The sequence below is a fragment of the Cygnus olor genome, chromosome 5 (assembly GCF_009769625.2).
Source record: "Cygnus olor isolate bCygOlo1 chromosome 5, bCygOlo1.pri.v2, whole genome shotgun sequence".
NCBI lineage: Eukaryota > Metazoa > Chordata > Aves > Anseriformes > Anatidae > Cygnus > Cygnus olor.
In genome coordinates, this window is record NC_049173.1 from 24,535,018 (window position 1) to 24,557,696 (window position 22,679).

At 53.1% G+C, this 22,679-nt stretch overlaps 3 protein-coding genes and 1 long non-coding RNA gene across 5 annotated transcripts in view; 2 read left to right on the forward strand and 2 right to left on the reverse strand.

The window, feature by feature from the left end:
- The window catches only part of LTBP2 (latent transforming growth factor beta binding protein 2), a 64,843-nt gene extending 60,774 nt beyond the window's left edge, over positions 1 to 4,069 (forward strand). For both annotated transcript variants that reach the window (XM_040560156.1, XM_040560157.1), the window contains exons 34-35: positions 119 to 268; positions 3,169 to 4,069. In XM_040560156.1, coding sequence (XP_040416090.1) covers positions 119 to 268; positions 3,169 to 3,335 — 317 coding nt within the window. In that variant the 3' untranslated portion in view covers positions 3,336 to 4,069. The remainder of the gene's footprint in view (positions 1 to 118; positions 269 to 3,168) is intronic.
- Positions 4,070 to 4,682: 613 nt separating this feature from the next.
- Positions 4,683 to 7,079, reverse strand: NPC2 (NPC intracellular cholesterol transporter 2). Its single transcript, XM_040560159.1, has 4 exons — positions 6,914 to 7,079; positions 6,600 to 6,707; positions 6,133 to 6,305; positions 4,683 to 5,494 (listed from the first exon to the last, which is right to left on the reverse strand). Exons 1-4 carry the CDS (start codon positions 6,990 to 6,992, stop codon positions 5,408 to 5,410), a joined length of 447 nt encoding a protein of 148 aa, XP_040416093.1. The 5' UTR covers positions 6,993 to 7,079; the 3' UTR covers positions 4,683 to 5,407.
- A 4,717-nt stretch (positions 7,080 to 11,796) lies between these two features.
- Positions 11,797 to 13,741, forward strand: ISCA2 (iron-sulfur cluster assembly 2). Its single transcript, XM_040560160.1, has 4 exons — positions 11,797 to 11,871; positions 11,970 to 12,093; positions 12,210 to 12,325; positions 12,513 to 13,741. The coding sequence occupies exons 1-4, from the start codon at positions 11,813 to 11,815 to the stop codon at positions 12,685 to 12,687; spliced, it is 474 nt and encodes a 157-aa protein (XP_040416094.1). The 5' UTR covers positions 11,797 to 11,812; the 3' UTR covers positions 12,688 to 13,741.
- LOC121071660 lies at positions 13,040 to 22,334 on the reverse strand. The gene is made up of 2 exons (XR_005820732.1): positions 17,404 to 22,334; positions 13,040 to 17,314 (listed from the first exon to the last, which is right to left on the reverse strand). It is a non-coding gene; the product is annotated as an uncharacterized LOC121071660 (long non-coding RNA).
- Positions 22,335 to 22,679: the final 345 nt, after the last annotated feature.

A 22,679-nucleotide genomic window follows, 5' to 3' on the forward strand; every position in this document is an offset into this window, starting at 1 on the left:
GCTCCTGGCTGCTCTCAGTTTGTCCCGGCCCCACCTGCACCATCCCACCACGTGCCTGATGTCCCCTCTGGCCGGTCGGGCGGTCACCCTGCTCTGACATCCCCTTGCCACCCTCCAGGTCTGTACGAGGGCTTCGAGGGACTGCAGGCTGAGGAGTGTGGCATCCTCAACGGCTGCGAGAACGGGCGCTGCGTACGCGTCCCAGAGGGCTACACCTGCGACTGCTTCGACGGCTTCCAGCTGGACATGACCCGCATGGCCTGCGTGGGTGAGTGGCTCCCTGTCCTGCTCCAGCTGGGGCGGCCCCGGCATCCCTTATCTGCTGCCGCTCTCTGCTGGTGCTGGCTGGGACGGTTGTTGGAGGCTTCCCCGCTCCGACGGGTGCTTCCTGGCCTTGGAGCTGGGAACGTCCCCCCGGCATTGCAGCCTGCCTCTGCTCTGCCAACATCAGGGCACCTCGGGGCATCAGGGAACAGGGGGAGCAGCTGCTCACTGCCTTCTTTGGGTAACACCCCTGTGCCTCGTCAGCTGCTGCTGTACTTCTGCTTGCTTTCCTCTAAATCCACCCTGTCCGACGAGCCAAGGTCTCTAAAGCTTCTCTCATCGTCTCTACATCCCCACAGTGTGTCTCCATCGTTTCCACAGCGCAGCTCCCCAGGCCAGCCCGAGGCACCCAACAGACCAGAAGAAGTCCCCCTCTTTCCTTGGGCAGGGCACTTACTGCAGCTCCCACCACCCTTACTGCACAACACGATTGTGCAACTGCACACGGAGCCTGTGGCCTCTGCTTCCCCACAGGGCAGAGCAGCTGCCTAACCTATTGCTCCCACTTCTGCAGTTGTGCACCGTTTCCCTTTCCTGGGCTTTACACTCGTCTTTGGTGAACTTTGACTTCTCCAAAGGGCTTCTCTGCTGGACCAGAGGGAGCCTGAAGCCCCAGAGCACTTGCAGCCTGAGATCACGCACAGGTTTTGTGAGCACGGGGAGTTTTCCTTTGTCCACGCTGGTTGAATTGAATGGAGCAGGAGTCAGGATACATTTTAAATGGCTTTTATTTTAGCAGCCAACTATTGCTAATTATCTTTTGGGTGCAGCTTGGTGACCCATTGTGCAATTGCCATACTTTCATCTTGCCCATATTTTCTTGGTCTGGTTGAGCGTGTCATGTGAGAGCGTGTTGAAATCCTTACCCTGGCCAAGACATGTTATATCCACTGTTCCTCCCTTATCGGACCACCAGTTATCAGGTCAGTGAAGGGAAACAGATTGGCTTGACATAATCAGGCCTTAACAGATCTGCACCAACTATTTAACTACCCCGATATCCTCTGGGGGAAGGAGGGCAATGACCTAATCACTCAGAAACCTGCTCTGTTTAAGTGGATGGGAGTGAGTAGTCTTTAATTCTGGATTCCCCCCTGTCTGTTCTCAGAGCTAGTCACCAAATTTCCCCTTCCTCAGGTCCCTTAGATCTCCTTTATCCTCTCCCTCAGAGGGAACTGCTGACTTCCCAGTGCAGGAGCACTAAGTATTTGAGGATAAGTTGCGGCAGACCTTTAGCAATACGGTTGTGACAGCTTTACCTAACTAATTGTTGAGCTCCTCCACCACGATATTGCCTTTCCCTCCCACAGCCTGCCCTGTGCTCCTGCCCCCTCTTTTACATACTTGAAACATCCGCACTGGCTCTGGTCACAACGAGCATTTTTCTGATGGCTGGAACAAAGCCTGCAGCAGCCGCGCCAGCCAGCTCGGCATTGTCTGGCTTTTGTTTCCTCCTCCGATAAGGACCAGGCCTACATTCCCCATTGTTTCCTGCTAATGTATTTATGGAGCCTTTTCTTGTTGCTTTTTCTGTCCTCGCCTCGCCAGCACTCATTTCACACTGGAGCTGTTATTTTTTTTCCCTGTCCGTTCCCCTGCATGAGCTGTCACGTACCCGCATTACACTGCAAGCCTTTGGAGGGCTGCTGTGGCTGTGGGGTGCGTCCCGTCAGCTCGTCCTGGTCCCACAGCCCTGCCTGGTGTGGGACAGCCCCACGGCTCGGTGCACACTGCTAGTACCTCGCTGCTGCTGCTGGCCTTCGGGTGCCTCTGGCCACAAGCACTCGCTGTGCTGGGGGCTGCTCTGCCTGGCTGTGCTGCCGAATATCTCGGGCTTCTGAGCGAGCACATCCCGTCCGTACGGACGTTCTGGTCCTGGGGGTTGGCCCAAGTCCCCCGTGCCTGCTCGGCCATTGCTTCGGTTGCCTTATTCCCAAGACTTTCGTCTCACATTTCCCCTTGCTCTATTTCTCGTTCCTCCTGTGACTTACGCTTCCTCACACCACAGCTGCAGGTTTTGCTTCCAGCCTCCCTCTGTCAGACAGTCCCATCCAACCCAAGGTCTCTGGGGTGGCCGAGCCGTTCCTGCTGCTGGGCTCTGTCACTGCTGGGGCACCGCCGTCCCTTGGGAGGACGGACGAACTGACCGGCTCTCCCAGCTCCTCCGCTCTCATCCCCTGGGTCTCGAAGTACCTGCTGATCTGTGGGGATAAAGCTGGAGTTTGTGGTCAGGGGGCTCAGGCCTCCACCGGCCTCTCTGCAACTTCAGGAAAGCTGCATCGAGCAGAGCTGCAGCAGCGCGGCTGCCCCCAGGGCTCCTGCAAGAGCACTTTGGCACAGTTTGCAGGTTAATAAAACAAGCCCTTGTTTGTGCAGCGCGAGGTTCCTTTGTGTTCTGGTCCTGGAGGTGATAACTGGCCTCTCAGGGTCACCATCATCTGCCTCCCCAGCCTTGTCAGCCCAGGAAAGGGCATTTTCCAAGGCTGGAGGCGGCCTTTCTCCCAGATCTCAGGCTAGCACAACTTGTCGGTGGGAAGCTGCTGTGCTGCCTGGGGGGATGACCGGCTGCTTAGCACAGGGAGCCCCGTATTGGGGCTCCATCCTTTACTGGTGGTGCCAAATGTTGGGGGTGTCACGTGCAGGAGCTCTGCAAATGAGCTGATCAAAGCGGTGAGCCAAATGGGTAGGGTGCAGCCCAGCATGATGGAGGCTGGTGGGGTCACGGTGGGCAGCCTGGAGGTGCTTGGGGGACACTGAGAAGCCTGAGAGGGTTGGCAGGGGCACAAGGAGATGCTGGGTCACGTCATGCCACTGCCTCATCTCCCCCCCTTCTCCTCCTTGCAGACATCAACGAGTGCGACGAGGTGGGCGGCCCCGCGCCCCTGTGCCAGGGCGGCACCTGCGAGAACACGGAGGGCTCCTACCGCTGCCGCTGCTCGCCCGGCTACGTGGCCCTGGCCCAGCCCCACCACTGCGTGCCCCAGACAGCCCAGAGCCCGGCAGCAGCGTAGCTCTAGGGGAGCGGCGGTGGGGGTGCTCCCCTCCGGCAATGCTGCTCCGGGACCCGGCGGCGCGGAGAAGGGTCCCCGGGGCTGTGGCTGCTTCCGAGCCCTTCGCCCCTTCCCCTCCAAAGCGCACAACTCCCTTGCCACCTTTCTCCTGGCTGCGCCCGCCAGGGCTGAGCTCCCAGCCTCTGTACCCCCGTCCTCACCGCCAGCCCCCGCTTCTGCCACAGCAGAGCCCTCCCCGGCCTGGCCCCCCCCTGCACCCACCACCGTGCCACGCACCGCGGGGGCTCGCAGGACGCCTTCCCCCGCCACGCAGCCCCAGCTCCTCCCCGCACCCCGCAGAGACTGGGTTCGCCTCCCCACGGCGAGAGCATCACTGCTGCACTGAGCTAGCGGCGAGCCTCCCCCGCGCCACGGGTCCTGCCCCCGGGGCACAGCCTTGGGGAGGACAGCCCCGGCTCCCCAAAGCTGCTGCCCAACCTCACGACGTGGTGGAGAGGCTGGGGGACCCCGCGGCCGGCTCGCCCTACAGCTGTCCCAGGCGCATCCCTAGCCCTGCATCGCGCCTTCGTGCCCGTGCTGGCTGGGGGTGAGTGGGCAGGGGGGGGTGGCGGTTCCAGCTTCGTTTCTGTAAAGTTGATGGTGACTTTTTTTTTTTTTTTAACCGAGTCTGCTGGAAACTTCTCTCATGTTGTTAAATAAAACATTTATTTTGGGCCCTGCGGCTCAAGACACTGGGGCTGGGTCAGAATTGTGCTTGTCTTCCCTCTGCCAAGGGATACCAGCTCACTCCTGGTTGAGCAGAGAGCCTTGCCAGGCCAAACACTCGCTTATCTGCCCCAGCCCAGCACCAGCTGCAGGAGCCAACTCCAACCCCCAGGGGCTGCGCGGATTTGGCCGCTCACACCCACCTCCTTCCCACACGAAGGAGCTCGCAGGGTAAGCACTAACGCTCCTGCAGCTGGCAAGAGCCCCTGAGCAGGTCAGGGAGCTAGCTGCTTTTCCTAGCCCCGAGCCCACGGTAGGAACGCTTTTTGCGCATGTTAGGAACGCTTTTTGCCCACAGTGCATCGAGCAAAGCCACGTCCTGCACAGCCACCTCCTTCGGAAGCCTTTGCACCGCTCCAGCCCAGTGCAGGAGCAGCAGGGCAGGAGCGCAGCCAGATGCTGCCAGCTGGATGCTGCAGCAGTCAGCAGCGGTGCACGGCTGCTCACAGGTCACCCTTAAGGCCAGCACACCTCCACCCGGGTCTTCAGCCAAGAAGTATGACCAGACCAGTCCCAGCTTCAAGATGCCCGGCCACTCTGCTTGTCCTCCAGCCCTCCACCTACAGAAGACAACGCACGCCGTTTTTCTTTAGCCTTTATTAAAAGGAAAGTTATAAAAAGAGGTTCAGGAGCTCCCAGCAGCTCCTGGTTAGCTGATAGTGCAAACCATTGGTTAGAGAAAGAATCATCCCTGCAGACACTGAATGCCATTTGGCGTTGCATCCACAAAAAGGAAGTTTTCCCAGCCACAGTCCTGCTGGCCCAGCGGCCCAGGACAGACTGCGCTGCCAGCTCAGGAAAAGCCTCCTCTTCTTCCCTCTCCTTCAGCTGTAAGGGTGGAAAACACAGGTCCCAGGAGCATCCCGTCACAGTGGAGCAGGAAAAGCGCAGGAGGGTGGATGTAGCCAGCATTCTACAAGAGGCACTGAAGGATTACCAGGTAGCAGCTCAGACATTAGCCAGGTTCATTGCAGAGAAATTTCTTTGTGAGGACAGACAGCTCTGTTTCAAACTACTGAAGTGCCTCCACAGAGAACCTGGAGGACAATGCCCTAATGCTCAGTCTCTCTTACTGACAGCAGCAGACACTGCTCCCCCTTGAGCTGCTGTGAGAACACACCAGAGGCCTCTCAGAGGAGTAAGAGCCCTCTGCCCACAGCTGACCCCTTGCAGGAACACAGTACTAGCTGCTCAGAGGCTGCAGAGCTCTGAAGGAAGCAGTAAGAAATACTTATATAAAAGAATTTGGCCTGTGTTGTCTTCTCTCTGTTTCTCCCCTCCCCAAGCCCTACGAATGGCAGGGCTCCTCAGCTGGTGATCTGCACTGGTATCTTCCAGCAGAACAACATCTGGTCCTGGTCGTCCACCAGCTCCCACTTCACAATCAGTTTAATCTGAAAGAGAGGAGAGAGAACAGGGAAGTGAGAGTGTTTAGAAGACAGCAAGGCAAGGACAGAGGGCAGTTTCAATCATCTGTTCAGCAAGGAAGTCCCAATAGCTCTGTGGAAAGAGGACAGAGCTGGGGCACTGCCCCAGCCACATTAAGTAGGCCACGCATGGTGACTCCTGCAGTACCTTACACGGAAGGAGGGTTCTGCTGTGTGACACAAGAGACTTCCACACACTGCACTGAGAACCACACTCTGAATAAGCAGAGTGGAAACAACCTGCGGCATCCCAACTGAACTGCATCTTGGAGCTCAACACCCCAAATCTGAGAGCATTTAGCTGAGAGCAGCAGGCTCTGCGGGGAGGCTACATATGAAACCAGCACTCAAGAGACAGATACTTGGGCAGCTGACGCCACTTCTCAGCAGCTGGAGCTAAGCTGCTGCCTCTGCTGGATCTGTCCCAAAACAAGAACTAGAGACAGAAGCATGCTCATAGCAGAAGTGACACTAGGTGGCCTGAAGACTCTTGTAACCTGTTCCCTACTACCGGAGGACAAGGCATCCCTCTTTAGAGGCGGGTTGTGGGACTGCCCCAGGACATCGGTAGCTATAAGGAGCAGACTGGGTTCCTGCTTACTTACACTAGGGTACTCGCTCTTCACAGGGAGCTTATTCAGGTAGCTGTAGGAATGGCCTTTCTGAATGGGGCACTGGATCCCAGACTTGCATCCGTCAGGCTCAGGGATGGGAAATGGTATGTCCACATGCAGCATCTCGCCGTACACCTTTGCTTTGCTGCCCTGGCTCTCGATCTCTGCAGGACACAGAAAAGCATGAGCGTGGCACCAGAGCAGGGAAACGCATTTCTGTGTTACAGCCTCCCCTAGGACGGCCTTGCCCAAAAGCCACAGAGAACACACTAAGCAGTGCTCTTGCTCCTCAGCTACTTCTCCCCACCCAGAGCCCCTCTCCAGTCATCCCAGCCACCCTTCCCTGTTCCCCTCCAACACCGGGACGCAGACACAAAGGTTTTCACCCCCTCTCTGCCCACCCCGGTGACCCCGCAGGGCGGCAGAGAGGCACCCACCCACCGCCACCCCATGCTTACTGCTGGAGAAGGTGACATTGATGCTGTAGGACGTCCCCTTGACGAGCTGGCAGGGCTGCGTGGGACAGGGGCTCACGTTCACTTCTTGGATGCTTCCGTCTTTGGAACCTGCAAGGACGAGCAAGGGCCCACGGTCGCACGGCCGCTCCGGCGGGCACCACCCGCTCCCCAGGGGGTCGGGGCCGAGCACCCTCCGTCCCCCGTGGGCACGGCGCCTCGCAGCACCCTGCTCTGCCCCCGGAGCACTGCCCCGGGCCGCAGGCGGGCCCCGCGGCGCCTCCCCGGGCTCCCGGCGGAGCGGGGCCCGGCCTCACCGCAGTCCACGAAGCGGAGGGGCTCGGCCAGGGCGGCGGCGGCGAGCGCCAGCAGCAGGGCGAGCGGCGGCGGCACCATGGCGGCGGCGGCGGGACGGGGACGGGGACGGGGAGCGGCGGCGGCGTCACATGAGCGCGGCGGGGCCGCCCCGGCCCGCCCCGGCCCTCGGCTGGGCCCGCCCCGGCTCACGGCGCCGCCACGGGACGGGGCCGGCCGGGGGCGGGACGGGGCCGGCCGGCGGCTAAGGGGAGGAGGATGAGGGGTGGGGGCCTCGGGGGGTTGGGTCCGAAGGGGGTGGAGGTGAGTCCTGTTTCCCAAACTCCCGAAGTGCCGCAGGCTGCCAGCTTGGGGCCGTGGGTGCTGACACAAAGCAGATGTTTGAAACGCCTCGGAAAGCGTTTGGCCCAAGCTACAGCGTTTCCCCAGCTCACGTTGCAGCAAGCTTCACTGGGCCGTGTCCAGAAGAGCAGACGCGGGCGCCTGAACGCTGCTTTGGGGTTTGGTAGGAGCATGGCACGAAGCAGCACCGGCACAGCCATCCCCCTCCAGACCTCTGTCCCACCGCCTGCCTACGCGGCGTCAGCTGCGCTGCCAAGTGACTCGGAGGTGAAATCCCCCACACCTTGTGCAGGTTTTCCACAAAATGTGTCAAAGGAGAAACCCCATTAGCAGAATGGAGTGGGACTGGTTGCAGTGAGTATCTCTGCGGAGCCATTTAGCTCTTCAGAAGTAAAACGAAACGAAAAGGCACCCCTTCTTTCTGAAAGGAGAGCAGGACTTACGTGTGTGTGTGTGGAGAAGTTCTGAATAAGCATTCATTTTGTAGAGGACACGAGCAAGCAGAGCAGAAAGCCCAAAAGGCCCTGCTCAGATTGAGTTGTATATTTAACTCCACCTGGCACACTTCCTAACTGACCCACAGAGTCCTTCCCTTCTGCATGGGAACTTGTGCCCTTCGGAGGCTTTCCTTCTCTCCACCTCCAGGTCCTGCAGATGGAAACAAAGCCGCTTATCTGGCTGCCAGGAACAGGAGTGCAATCAGTTCAGAGCAACACCATATAAACTACGCTAACACATGCGCAGGATAAGGAGTGTCACGCTTGGGAACAAATTCCACGATACATTAAATCAGGATTCCTTCCTGTGAAACTGCTCACCAGATGTCTTTGCTTCACAGACGCAGCAGTAGCAGCAGCAGAGACTGCGTACGGTTCTAGTTCAAATCTACGTGCATTTCAAGGGCTTTGAACTAAAAATCATTGAATCTAGGATCAGAATTAACACGTCTCTCCCTCCCCAGAACTGGATTAATAAAAAAAACAGAGAAGTTTAAATTTATAACAGTACAGACGAGGCCTTTACACAAGAAAGAAGCAGCTCCTGGCCTGTTCTTTTAGCACATATCACATGTAACCATCATGCCGGTTTTGCAGGAACAGCACTAAAGCTCAGATTCCGCAGGGCAACATAATCAGCACAAGCCTAACAGAACTTGCTTTCAGGCACATGTCCCTTTCGACATCTGATACAGCACGCGGGCCTCCAGGTCATGACAGAGCCCACCATTTCACCAAAATACTTCAGAAGGACTCAATTCAGCTGTAGGCTGGTCTCGTTATTCTGCAGACAGGCAGGCGGCAGAACTCCCCCCAGATTACCGCCATCACGCGGAGCTTGTGGTAAGGCGCAGAAACTCTGGGAGAAAAAGAACGTTAACAGACAAATTCTTCCCAGCAAGACTGATACTCGAGCTCTTTGCTCAGGAAATCCAACCAACTCTATTACATGGGGAAAAAGTCTAAGGTTCCACTTTATGAGCTAGCTACACCCAGTGAATGTAAATTCCTGTAACAGCACTGTGCTTGCAACCCAGTAAACAGATACACCTGCAGGCACTATAGCAGCAGCGAATGCAGAAGTTGTATTCTCAAGAAAATACATATACAGGGACTAATCAATTTCTACTCCTCTTTTAGCCAGAACATGCTCCTTTTGCTGTAGATCATCAAAATTCAGACCCAAATGTGTCACGAGCCACTCTTGCATTCAACAGCCATGTCAGAGGTTTTAGCATCAGCTGTTTCTGAATCACTGAAACAAGCTCAGTTTTCCACTGAAACAAGTACAAGATGCCTTAAACATACACGTTGTAGAGGAGATGAGAGCAGAATAGCTGTAGAATTCAACTCACAAGCAGACCTCTTCAATACAGCGTGCTTAAAGAGAGCTAAAGGAATTCCCCAAACCTAGGGGATGCAGACCTGAATAAAGAGGGGAAAACAAAGTATGATCAAACCTAAAAGCAGATTACATCAAGCTATCAGCAACCACAAAACCAGCAAAGTCACAGCCTAGGAAGGAATAAAACGTAGGCTGTAACTCTGGATGAGACAAAAACCCCCCCTTGCTGCATAGCTGGCAGAAAGAAAAAGTAATTACTGATAATAAAAAGGTGCAAAGAAATAGCTGTTCTCCTTAGTTACACAGACCTCTACCAGCCACTCAACATTTGATCCCAGCACCTGAATCACTCATCAGAGTAGTGGATTGTTAATTAGACTAAATTAACTCTGACTGAGGCCAGCTCATCTCTCCCTCATTTTCTCAGCCTGCAATAACAGTCTGACCAACATCCAGAAATGCCTCAAAGATACTTGTCACATTTCTGACACTCAACGCTGGTAAAACCGAAGGCAGCTAGAAAGTAAGAGTGTCTATTTTGGGGGCTATATCAAATCCCCAAAAGGTGTTTGCAGGCACAGCATGGGGCCATGCAACACCAGTGATAGTCCAGTACACCCTGCAGAAGAAAAGCCAGTACAGTGTGGGAAGCAGGCACCATCCTTCCCCCTTTTCTCCCAAGAGTTCTTGATTTACTCCTCCACAGGTCATCTGCTTTTGGGACACCACATTGATAATAACTCAAGAAACACCCCCAATGTTTTTAAAAGCATCAAGTGTTCCATTCTGCCTGATCTGAGGATTCATCAACTGTTTGCAGATAACTGGATTAATACCAGCTCCTCTGGGCCCCTGCCTGTGATGCTTTCATGGTTTTATCAGAACATCATTAGAGTTAACCTCAGACTGAGAAAAAGTAAACAGTCCAAACCAGTCTTTATTTACATGTTCAGGGTGGTATAAATAAGCAAAAGCACGTGGTTGCATTACTTTAAAGCACTGGCCCCTCTCAGCCTGGCAGACACATTCACCACTAAGCTGTGGGAGTGAGGCTTTTAGGATTTATATACATGAGACTTAACTACATGTTTACTACTGCAGTCACTTTACCACGCACTTGATTTCTATGCATATGCCAAAGAAAATACTTCTGCTTCCAGGAGACTGTAAGTCTCTGCGTGGAACTGCCAACTCCACGCTTAATGGACAATAACTTTGTCAAGCAGATCTCATTTTGGATTTAAGCACTTCCTTTGCCGCTGCTGGGCTGTGGGGAGGTCAGGCTGTTCTAGACATTGCCTTTTTCTGAGCAAGGCGTGTGGGAGAACTAACAGTCACCAAGTCCCGAGGTGCACTGAGTTTAAAGGATTCCCTCTTGCTGGGATGACTGGTTTTCCTCTGTCATGCCACTGTATGACTCTCCACAAACATCACCAGGGGTGGGGGAACGAGATTGCGGCCTGGAATTCCTCCAGCAGAAGCATGTGAGGAAGAATGAGATAAAGACTCCTTTAACCATGAGCACATCTTTGAGGAACAGGCCAGACTACTGTCACGTGTCAAATGGTTGGGCTTAAGAGAGAAAAATTAAGTAGGGCTGCTCAGCTTAGGGCTGCCAGACAAGTTCAGGACTTAGGTGAGACAAGATGATTTGCAGCGCTCTTGGTACAAGTTTTTTAAGAGGAAAAGTATCTTCAACAAAATACATGTAGCTTCTTATTAAGCTCGAGTTCCTTGCTCTGACTGTGAAGAGTTAATTGAAGAGCCATTAAACACCTACACAAGTTAAAATAAGAGGCAGTAGATATGAGCAGAGGGGGCCTGGGAGATGAGAAGTGCTGGTACTAACGCAGGCTCCGTGCTCCAAAGAGGAGGTGAAACCATGGAGATTGCATCTGGGAATTGTGCCTTAGATGCCCATAGCTGAGATGAACACTCGGATCTGCACAATCCTGTTGGATCCTGTTCTCACAGAAGAGACGCGAGGAGCAAGAGGGGAGGACTAGGTGGAATTGCAGAGGCATGCATACAGCTGAGCACGCATATGTCTGTGTTTGCCATACCAGAGTCATAAATGCTGATCTAAAGGAAAACAGACCTCTACAGGGACTGCTGAGCTTACTTAGATATTCTCACCTGATAAAAGAAAGCAAAACAGAAAAGCCAATATCAGGAAAAATCCTAAAAAATCCTTGAGACCAGGCCCTGAGTTTATTCTTCTGTTTGCGTAATTCCCCCTACAATGGCATCTTGATCCCTATCAGGGTCTCTGGGTACTACTCAATGTAAATAACCCTCACAGCTAATTCCAGTGCAAACACGCTCTGTCGAGAAGCGCTGCGTTATTTGCCAACTTATTTTTCTTTCGTGAGCTTTGCCGCTTTCGAAAGCAAAACCCTTTCAAGGACGGGCACAAGCTCCGCGCTGACGGGCTCAGCCTATTCCCAAACCCGAGACCGTGCTGACACAGCCACATCAAAACGTCCCCTACAAGGGAGTCCCCCACCGCCTGGGGCAGGCAGGGGGCAGGAAACCCGTGGCAAAGGACAGACACCTGCTGACAGGGCCAGGGCAGCCCCTCACGGCCGCCATCACCCCCCCCCCCCCCTCCAGCCTAGCAACGCTCCCCCCCGTCCCTTCCGCCGCGCTGGGCGCCATGGCGGCCCTTTGGCGGAAATGGCGGGCGGGGCGCGGGGCGGGCGGGAGGAGGAGGCAAGATGGCGGCGCCGGGGGCGCTGAGGCGCTGCTGGCGGTTGGTGCTGGGCGGCCGGGCCAGGTACCGGCACCGCGGTGGTGGCGGGGCGCGGGGCGCGGAGCGTCGCTGCCCGGTGGCAGGGGCCGGCGCTAAGGCTTGCCCTTTTCTCCCCGAGGCAGCTGGCGACCCGCTCCGCCGCTCCGAGGACGAGCGCTGCGCTGGGCATCGTCCTCCTCGCAGCCGGGCCCGACGGAGAGCGACCCCAGCGAGGGGCAGGTGTACCTCAGCGAGAGCTGCGTGAAGGTAGGGCCCCAGCAGGGGTTGCCGAAGCGCCCGGCCTGCCCTGGGCACGGTTGGAGTGCTCGCCTGGTTGTTTTGATCCTCTGTCGCGGTTGTTTTCTTTTGTTTGCGTTTTGCAGAGGCTGCTGGAGATCGCGGAAGGCTCGGAGTTCCTCAGGCTGCAGGTGGAAGGAGGCGGTTGCTCCGGGTTCCAGTACAAGTTCTCTCTGGACACAGTTGTCAATCCTGATGACAGGCAAGGACAAAAGGGTGTAGTGGTGGTCAGGCGTGACTGTGCTTTGCAGAGGTGACAAGAAAGGTGTGTGTGAAGTAATACCTTGAACTGAAGGAACAAAGCTTGTAAATTAAGGAAAGTGCTCAGACTGCGCTTCTCTGTCGGGTCTGCGGCACAATTAATGCTTAAATATGTTGCTTTTTTGCAGGGTGTTTGAACAAGGTGGTGCCCGTGTGGTCGTGGATGTGGACAGCCTGGCCTTTGTGAAAGGCTCCATGGTGGACTTCAGCCAGGAGCTGATTCGCAGCTCCTTCCAGGTGGTGAGCAATCCCCAGGCAGAGAAGGGATGCTCCTGTGGGACTTCCTTCTCTGTCAAATTCTGACGGGACTTCTTGTGGATGAACACTGTCTGCAGGCATTTTCTGGCAGCCTCCATAGGGTTTTTGCTCGTTCTTTTCCCAGCTGTTCCTTCTCATCTCCCTTACTCTGTAATATAGCAGTTACAGATGACTCCAGCTGTGTGTGTGTCTAAACTGAGCCTGTCTCCAAGACTTGTTGGCCTCCACTTTAGAAACATGAGGTAGCCATGAGCCCGCACAAAGGAGCATCTTCAGGAGCATCTTCAGCACCTTGTGAACCACCTGCCAGGTGGTGCTGACCTGCCTGTCTTATCCTGAATGTGGAACCACTCATCTCTGCCAAGAGATGGCTGTATGCATGTGTGTTTATTGAAAGTTCTTACCAAAAAAAAAAAAAAAAAGCATTTGAGATTGTTTGGTATTACTTGTGCATTTCTAGTGGGTAGAATCTGGATTTGTTCCAGCATCTGCTGCTTATTCATTGTTTTGCAGCTGAATTGGGCTGACACCTGCCAGTGTTGTTGGTTGTCCACTCTCCAACATTCAGTGGGCTTTTGCAGACACTTTGCTTTTCTTTTGCCCAGCAGACTTGCCTCAGTCCCAGGAACCTACAGTGGTGCTGTCAGTCCCTAGGACTGAAGTTTTGCCTTGTTCAGAGTAAGTGACACTAAAAGATTGAGGTGGCAAGAGTTAATAGCTTATTTCTTTTATTAAAAAGGAAAAGAAAAAAGGTGGTGCGTGTGTGTGTATAAATGAAATACGTAGCCCTCCGTCCCTCAGTGCTATTTTAGGCTGTTCATAAACCTGACTTGGAATTTTAGGTCATACAAACTCTAAGGTGTCATAGTGGGTCCACTGCCTTCTCAGCAGGAAGGGCAGTTTAGGTGACGCAGGCAGAGGAGGTTCTTGAGTATTGTTTAAGGGTCCTCAAGTCATTTTGACTAAGTTGTCTGAGAAAAACTTGCTTCACCATTTAATCTGTCTGCCTTGTCTGCCTGGTCTTATGAAAGAATGACATAGCTCCTTCCCTTTATGAAACCCCAATAAAAATGGGAAATCTAGAGGTTTCCAGAATAACGTCCTTTTGATTACTTGTTTTCTGTAGCTTTTTATCTGCCACTAGATGTCTTTTAAATCACAGTGATTCATCTGCTTCTGTGTGAAAGGAGAGATAGGGAAACTATTTTTGTTCCCTCTCTTATGTTTTATCCGATCAGAACCAAATTGTCAACGACTTGATTCTTTCACGTGAGTCAGGGAGCACTGCGTGACTTTGGTTTCAAGGAAGCTGTTTGTGGCAAGCCATGAACTTTTTGAGGCTGCCACAGGTATTTTTGTGGTTGTTGTTGAGCTTAACAGATTCCTTCCTAAGCTAGTCAGCAGTGCGTGCATATGCTACACGTCTGCCTACTGATTTCTAGTGCTCAGTTTATAGCCAGACAGTGTTAGCTTCATTTGTAGATGTTACTGGAGTTCGTTTGTGATCTGCTGCAGCTTTGTCATTTCAATGCAGTTGGGCAGCAGTTCCTTTGGTCTAGCCTTTTTGACTTGCATTTCTTGAAGTCAACAAGACTATGTTCTATGTAGTTGTATCCCTATCAGAGAGAGCTGGATGTAGCACTGTCCCGTTTTGTAATAGGGAGTAAAAAGATGTGATTAAAAGACTTGTCTAAACCCCTGCAGGATGTCTGGGCCCTACCCTCAAGCTCCCAAGTCTTGAATGGGATGTTTGCCTGAAATGCCTTTGAAAGAACCTATAAGACCTAAAGGCTTCTGTAGGTAGAATACATTAAATAAACTTAATTTCTTTCAGGTGGGGTAACTGAGCAATGAAAGATGGCAGGAGGCATTGCTTTCTGAACCCGAGAGTACATAATCTAGTTCTTGATCCATTTCATACAATTTGACCTTGGTTGAGTATCTTTTGGCATTTTTGTTGTGGGAAGTGTAAGTGCAGGAGTACTGAAGGGAAGGAAGCAAACCAGGAACTAGCAAGTTTTTTTTTTTTTTTTTTTTTTTTCCTAAATGAAAACCTCTCTTTAGCTCCTGAGTCTTGGGTTATTGTTCTTACAAAATGTGAATGTGCTGTCTGATGAACCTAACCAGGTGCCACTTGCCTTTACTCACTCCCGCTGCTGAAGTAAATCAAACAAGTGTTGTCCACATGGGGTGCCACCACTTTCAGATAACTTGCCACCTCCTTCCTCCTGGGGACTATACAGAGGATGAGACTTTTTGTCCACACCAGTGTCAACCAGCAGCCTGTCTCTGGGCTCACAGGAAGCTTGTGTGCAGGGCTTGCTCTGCCTGCGGTTCTGGCAGTACTGCTCTAACTGCACTAGGTGGACCCCTTACTCCTTGGGATTCACTGGGCATGTACAGGTATTTAGACTTGCATCTGGAGTGAGGTGGGATGTGCTCCTTGCAGGACCGAGGCAAGAGCAAAAGCTTCTTTGCAGCTGCCTGCTCTGGAGGCAGGCTGGAGCTGAGTTCTAGTTGTGCAGCAGTGTCGTCTTTAGATCAGAGAAACTGCTAGGAGCTGGAAAGGTTCCAGCTCTACAGTACGCTGCTCCTTGGCCTCCAGCTTCCTGTAAGCAGCTATAATCTACTGGCCAAAACTACTACTCTTCCAGTTCCCAATAGGGAATGGATGCAAAGGGCTGTCTGTTGTCTCCAGAACCCCACTGGCTCTAAAAAAGCGTGTCAGTACATCAGAAATTGGAAACTTCTATCTGTGTGTAGGAAGTCAGCAAAGGGGTCATATATTAGCAGAGCGGGGTGAAAGTGCCACTGCTGAATTTGGGCTGTGTAGGCAGAAATGACTGGATCCTGTCTCTTACAGAAGGGGAAACACAAACAAAAAACTGTCCAAGTTTGTACCCTGAATAATAGCCTTAAGGGGCAAAGTTATCACCACACTATAGGCTGTGGGTCAAGACCAGTGGTATGAAGAAAAAGATGCAGAGGATTAGAAGAGGAATTCAGTTCTGACTGGGCTGCGACTTGCACTGAAACCCTGAGAACAGGGCAGGAGTATGGAGCTGGAGATGCTGCCTTTGCTTCACTGCAAATGAGAAACCGCAGTGGAAAATCTTTCTCTGCTCCCACATGAAGGATTCTCTCAGTTCACCCACCTGACAGGGAATGAATGATCAAGATATTTATGGAAACCTACGTTAAGATAAAACTTCAAGGGAAAGGGCACAATCATCAGTGTCACTGACAGGTGGGTAGGGGAAGGTGGAATAGAAATTCCCGCTTTGGTCAGGGCGTGTTAGAGCTGTGCAGGGAGTTGTTGGTAGATGACCAGCACATCCTCAGCCTGTTTAAGAACAGCATTCCAACTCTGTTCTTAAAACTAGGTAGCTACTGTCACAAACTGTGGGTAACCTGCCCCTCTTCCAGGCTTCCAGGAAGCGGTACAGAAATAGCTGACTTTTGTCATGCTCCTTTTAAGAAAAGGAGCGGTTTAGGGATATGTGTGAGAATGCCATGTTCACCTTGGGTGGACTTCTGTGTGGTATTACTTGCTAAAAAGAGCATTTGGGGTGGGTGGCTCCGCAGCCCATACCCTCCTGATGACACCCAGTTGGGCTTCTGCCTCCCCCACGCAGTAGTATAATTTCCTGCTTTCTTAGGGCTTGCCTGAATCCAGTACTTGGGGGAGGAATCACTAAATGGTGGAGGAGGCAATAATAGGAAAGCAAAAGTGCATGAAAGAAAGCTTCTCTTGTCTGTGTCCCACACTGTGAAGACAACTGCTTTTGCATCACAACTCCCTTCAGCCTTGCAAGCGTTTTGAACATCTGCTGGCAGCGGGAAGTAAAAACCAGAGTGGTAGAAACCCCACTATTAAATCCCACCCTTAGCTGGGACTGGCCAGAGGAGCTCACTGAATTCAGAACAAGCAATTTGTACTTCTAGCTACAACACACGCTCAAGGACTGACCGTGCTGTTTCCTCCCACGAATGCAGCAGCTGGGTTCGTTAGCAGTGTGGGATAGGATCTGCACCATTTTGATGCTTCATCCCCTTTGCCTGCTCTTTCATGCATGCCAACATAAGCTCTCACCCAGCGTTCACCGTCCTCTTCTGGAACAGGCCGTGGCTGCCTGAGAGATTGGCAGCAGAGGAAGGGATAACTTTGCATAATGGTTTGTTTGATACGACTGTCAGCCAGCGTGGAGAGAGAGCCATGATTCAAGGAGACAGAGCTTTGGCAAGAATAAAGTGCAGCCACCTGTATCACATCAAAGTCTTCCATTTGGGTAATCTTTTTTATTGCTTTTTTTTTTTTCATCTTTTGAAGAGGATGAATCCTTGAATCACGCACTATTAGGGGCTAGGCATAGGATTAATGGTGCAGTTTAGATCTTGGTAGGTTCTCAGAGGTATGTTTGCTCTGTGTGGCTTCCAGGGTTAGAGCGCAACTGGTTCGTTGTTTTTTTTTTATATCCTCCCAGGAAACAACTCATGGGTCATGGACGTGGGGTGGGCCGTGGACAGACGTGCCATGGTGAGGCAGCTGAAGCTGGGCACGGCCGCGAGCTGGAGTAACCACGGCCGCGATTCCTGGCTCTGCGGGGAGCAGTTTGTGCGCAGGGCTTGCTGCCGCTGGCCTTCCCGTCGCTTGTGTGGCTCTTAATATTTCCTGCTTGAGCAATAAGAGTTTATGGCCCTAGTCTTTGTGGCTGATTAGAGCCCAAGTTTGTGCCCCTGTTTTAATCAGCGCTCATTTACCTTTGGCATCCTTCAGAGGAACAGAATGGTATGTCTTTTCGGTTGCCATGGAAACAGCGAGACTAAATGCACATTTCCATGGCAACCTGCCATTATCTCCAGCTCTATCTGTGGGTCTCATTTTCTGACCATGGGGGTGGGGTGGAGAAAGTGGAGCTTCATCTCTTTAAAAAAAAAAAAAAAAATTAAAATAAAAAATTAAAATCCCTGCCACCACCACCACAGGCCCCTTTCCCCCTCTGCTTCAGGCCTGGGGCCTGCTGAGAGAGGCCCATGACACTGCCGCCATGCCGTGCGCTGGGGCTCCAAGGTGCTCTCTTCAGCTCCCTTCTCTCCTTCACCCTTCTAAAAATAGGGACGTTAGGAACGATTTGATGACAGCGCTCCAGCACTTCTCGGGGCTCTTTGTTTCCTCAGTGAGCGCTCCCAGAAAAGGCCCTTGAAGTTAATTGAACTTTCCAGCGGGTTCCAAAGGTCGGCGTGTTCCAGCTCCTCCTGGTCCGAAGGGCCAAGGGTTAATGACAAAGACTTCTCCTCAGAGTCTTAGACCTTATCTTCTGGAACTGGAGGCGCCAGGGAACATGACCTTCACCTCAGGAGCAAGCGACCTTCTTGCAAGGGGGACAGCATGGCCTGCGCCAGGAGGCTGTGACCATCAGAGAGCTAGGGATCAAAGGCAAGGCTTATTGCCTTTGTGTGTGACTTGGAGGGTGCAAGGCAGAGAAAACAGGTGTTTGCTCTCTGATGGGTTTTGGCAGCCCCCTGCCAGAAGAGCTCTTGGCCCCTGCTAACATCTCTGCCCCCCCCAGCTACTGAGTCAAAAAAAGAGAATTTGCTGTACTTTGAGAAATTGCACACAGCTGTTCCTTAAGCCTGTGTTCATTATTCTTGTTCTAGCTGGCTTGACCTTTAGCTAATTCCTCTTATTCATGGTCTAATCTTGGTTACTGAGGGAAAAAGCGTGTGTCTTGCCCTGTTCTAGCCTGATGCAATTGAGTCATTCATGGACAGGATGTGTAGAGCTCTCCTTCCATGTCTGCCCCACTGGTCTTTCACAGATGCTGAAGCAGAGGATGACAGAGTTCTGTCCGCTCAGGAGTTAGCATGGTGGTGCACAGGGCAGGTGAGGCAAGTGCTCCTCAAGCACAGTCCTTTTCCTTGCTACAGTCTGCTAAAGTGCTGTTCTCGTGTGTCAAAGAGCTGTCACAGTCATCCAGGTTCGTGGTGGCTCATCAAGGGGAGAACAGAGACCATTGCTGAACTTGCAGGATTTCATCCCAGAAGAACTACTGCCCAACGCACCCCCAGGGTTTGTTTGGGAGCTTTTTCTTGGAAGACATGGGCAACGGTCCCTGAGCCATGGGCATCTCCCTGAAGCAAGGAGCTGAGGGCAGCGCTACTTCACTCCAGAGGCTTTTGCAGCTTGCACTGGGAAAACCTGCATGGTTCACAGGAGGATGTGCTCCCACTGCCAGGCAGTGCAGGCTGGGCTCTGTGAGGTGCTGCAGTGGAGGGTATGGAGGAAGGCTTGCTGCACAAGCTCTGTGCAAGGGTGCACACAGCTTGTGCACAGCAAACTCACAAGCAAGGATGGCCGTGCCCTGGCCAGTGCTTCCCGGCAGCCCATGTTGGAGGCTTCCCCTAGCTCTCTGCATACCCGCTCATGCCTGCTGGAAACTTCAGACCCAGTAGATTCATGTTAAATATAGAAACTTTTCACTGAGGGGCAGGGAAGAGCTAATAGCACGTGGTAAAGGGAATGGCTTTGGTGACAGAGGTGGAAATAATGGGAAGATGCTATTGTTAGCAGAGCTTTATTTGCTAGCACTTGCACAAGCTTTGTGGGGAGCAGTGGAACTGTGTGGCAGATCCCTCGGCCCGTTCATAAAGCACTTCCCCTGCTGCTGCAGCCCTATGTTCCCAGATAACAGGCACGGGCCAGAAATAGGACTGCCATGGTGAAAGAAGTTACTTAATCCTCTTCGAGCTAAGCAAAAACGTATCACCGAAAAGCCAATTCACAGGGCAGAGCTGAATTACATGGGAGAAAATTGTGTCTGCAAATCAAAGCGAACTCCAACACAGTGAGAGAGCGAAGAGAAAATGGACCTGGTATGGGAGAAGGGTGAATAGCCCTGAGAAGAGCAGGGCTGACAAGATCCAGCCTCGGAATGGAGCAACAGGGTCAGAAGATCAAGCGGATGATAGCTGTGAGAAACCGTTGGCTTTCTGAAGCAGCAAGGAGGTGGAACAGCCTGGGGAGGGAACTGGGAAAGGACACAGCTCAGCAGGCACGTGCCCTGTCCCTCTTTGCCCAAAGCAGACTTTCCCCCTGGGAAGTCTGGGTGTGCTGCAGGGTCAGGGCCCAGCTGAGCAGAACCTGGCAGGGGGATGGTGCTGGTCTTCTCTGCCGGGAGCGCCCCGTGCTGGGTGCAATAGATTTATAGGGCTGGTGGGACCATTAGGAGTGCCAGGCTGGAAGGGCTTCCTGGGGAAGGGCTGCTCCAAACAAAGTAGTTCAGCAAAGCAGCTTATTGAGGAAGTTTTTCATCTCGAGACAAGATGAGGGCACAGCTTACTCTCCTCACGTAATGCTCAGGTGTGTAGGGGTCGCTTCCCGTGACCCTACAAACTTCTCTGGCCTGGAGGAACGTGACCACATCCTCCCAGGGACGCTGATTTGTGTCGCTTCCTTTGGAGTCTGCACTCCCTCTGCTCCCTCCCCTCCCACTCCCACTTCCCAGATGCACTTGATTTATACATCCTTATTCCTTTCCTCACAGGAATGAGTTTTGGTGCGTGTCGGTTGCGTGAGAGCAAATTGATGGAGCCGGCTGCCGAGCGAAGCAGCTGGAATCTTTCTTAGGAGAGCCGCCGTCGTTAATTACAGGAGCCTAACTAAGCCCCGTCTCGAGCAAGGAGCATTTTCTAGATCTCCCTCCATCCTTCTGTAATTCCGTGCGTGAGTTGTCACAGTCCAGCCAGGACTCTGGGAAGACTCAAAGCGACACCCACCCGTTTTATGCTGCCACCTGAACAAAACCACCGTCCTGAGTCCCGGTGAGCAGCTCTCTCTCTGAATCCCTCACCTCCCGAGCTGCTAAACGGCACTGCAGCCAGGGCTGCAGGCAGCACGCGTCCATCACTTGGGCTCCTGCACCTTCCCTGCCCCAGCTGGACAGAGCTGGCGGCACCGGAAAGGATTCATTCTTTATGAATTTACCCCAGATGAAACAGAGTGGGGGAGAAGCAGGAGAAAGCATTCAGACATCCTTAAAAGCCCAACGCTCCCTTTGTGTGTGCCTCTCTGATGTGTTCCTGGCTGACAATCCCGGTATATGCCGTGCTGTTGCCCCGTTTCAGAGAGTGCCTACAAAGACAGCCTCGTTTTAGTATCTCCGGCTTGCTCACAGCCTTCGCTCACGCCACTTCATGACCTGCAATACAGAGATAAGAGCACGTCCTGTGGCGGGAGCCTTCCTCCCTTCACAACGGAGAGATGCCCCGAGGAAAGAGGGCTGCGAACACAGCTAGGGCAGATAAAACTGATTCGGTCTCTGCAAAAGAAAGTTGCACACGTTTTCCTCAAATGTCTGTGGAGCTGCCAGGAGGAGTGTGAGCCTAGCCAAGGGAGGTGTCAGCAGCAGCAGCTGATTTCAGTGCCCCGGGGGGATGCTCCTGGCCTTTTGCTGGGGTTGGACAGGGGGAGAAGGGAAGGGGGCCCTGGGTCTCTAATTAGGGGACTTTCTCCCTCTGGCTGCCTTTCAATTTGCAGTGCTTGTGTGGGGGGAAGCAGAGCCTGTGCCTGGTGAGAGTGGTTCACCTGTGCTGGGACCCCTCTCAAAAGCTGCTAAACATAAAAAAAATGTCTGTGAGCGCTTTGATAGTCCTCACAAGAAAGTGAAACAGAAGAGCCTTTGAGCTGCACGTAGGAAGAAAAAACCTCTGTGCATTGCTGGGGGAAGAAAGGCTGGAGGAGCCGAAATCTGGCAACAGTCCCCAGCTGGCGAGGGAGGTGCTTTTCTGCCTGGAGCTCTTGTCACAACTGATGCAGAGAGAGAGGGAAAGCACAGGACGGATGGGAGGCAGCAACCAGCACCTCCAAACCACCCGGGATGGGGAGGGCGAGCCAGGAGCCCTCCGCCTCCACACAGCAGCTTGGCTCTGGGCTCAGCCCCGCAGAGGCACCCCCCCTCACCACATCACCCCCTTTCTCCGCAGCCCCTTCCTGCTGCCGGGGAGCAGCGGGTGCCCCTTCTCTGCATCCCCCAGGTTTCCATAGCAATCGGCGGTGTCAGCCGTGCGGGGAAGCCGATGGAGGGAAACGAAGGTTTCTCCCCATCCTGGGCTGCTGTGGGATGGGAGAAGGGGTGGGAGGATGCTGCAGCTCAGCCTCAGCCAGGCTAGGGCATGAGGTGGGGTTTGTACCCCACGTGGCAGGTTTTGGGGGCCCCCATGCGCCCCACGGCCAGCCCCATGCAAGCTGTGCCCTGCTTGGGGCAGAGCTGGTGCCGGCCCTGGTTGTCCTCTCCTGCTTCTCCTTCCCCCGCGGTCTGCTCCATTTTTCCTTCCTTGGTGCTTTTCCAACCAATGAAGTCAGAAATTAATCTCTGCTTTTAATGGAAAACAAGGTGTGGGGGCAGGAGAAGTGCACGCGGCCTTGAAGGCAGCATTTGTATTCCCCGGGTGGCGGACTGGGGCACTGGAGCAAGCTCTCAGGAAGGGAGAGGGCTCAGGCAGTCAATGGAAATGTGGACATCCGAGCCAGCGCCCCAGCACGAAGTGAAGGGGGAGGCTTGGGGGGGCTCAGCACTATGTGGAGGGTGGGTTTCATCGTTTGCTCACCATCCCTACCCCTCCGCACAGGAGGAAGGGGCAGACCTTCTCATTCAAACCAAATGGAAAAGCGACGGAGATTTTAATGAAATAAAATAAAGGGGTCAATCCATACCATAAAACATTTCATATGATTTTGCAGTTAAATAAAAAAAAAAAAAAGGAAGAAAAAAAAAACTTCACAAACTTAAAAACCAGGTCAGCTTTGAGACGGATCTGTCGTCTTGAAACAAAGCCAGGATGGTTCATTTAGCAAATGTCTAAACAAAATGTTTTGACATTTTTCAGGGACAAATTATCCGGTACATTTTCAGACAAAACTTGTTAGCAAACGTGACTGAAAAGTTTGGAGCCCTAAAAAACCGCTCGCTGGGGCAGGTATGCCATTTGCCAAGCATTTCACACGCTGCTGGGCAGAAGCCAGGTGCCTGGGGCACGAG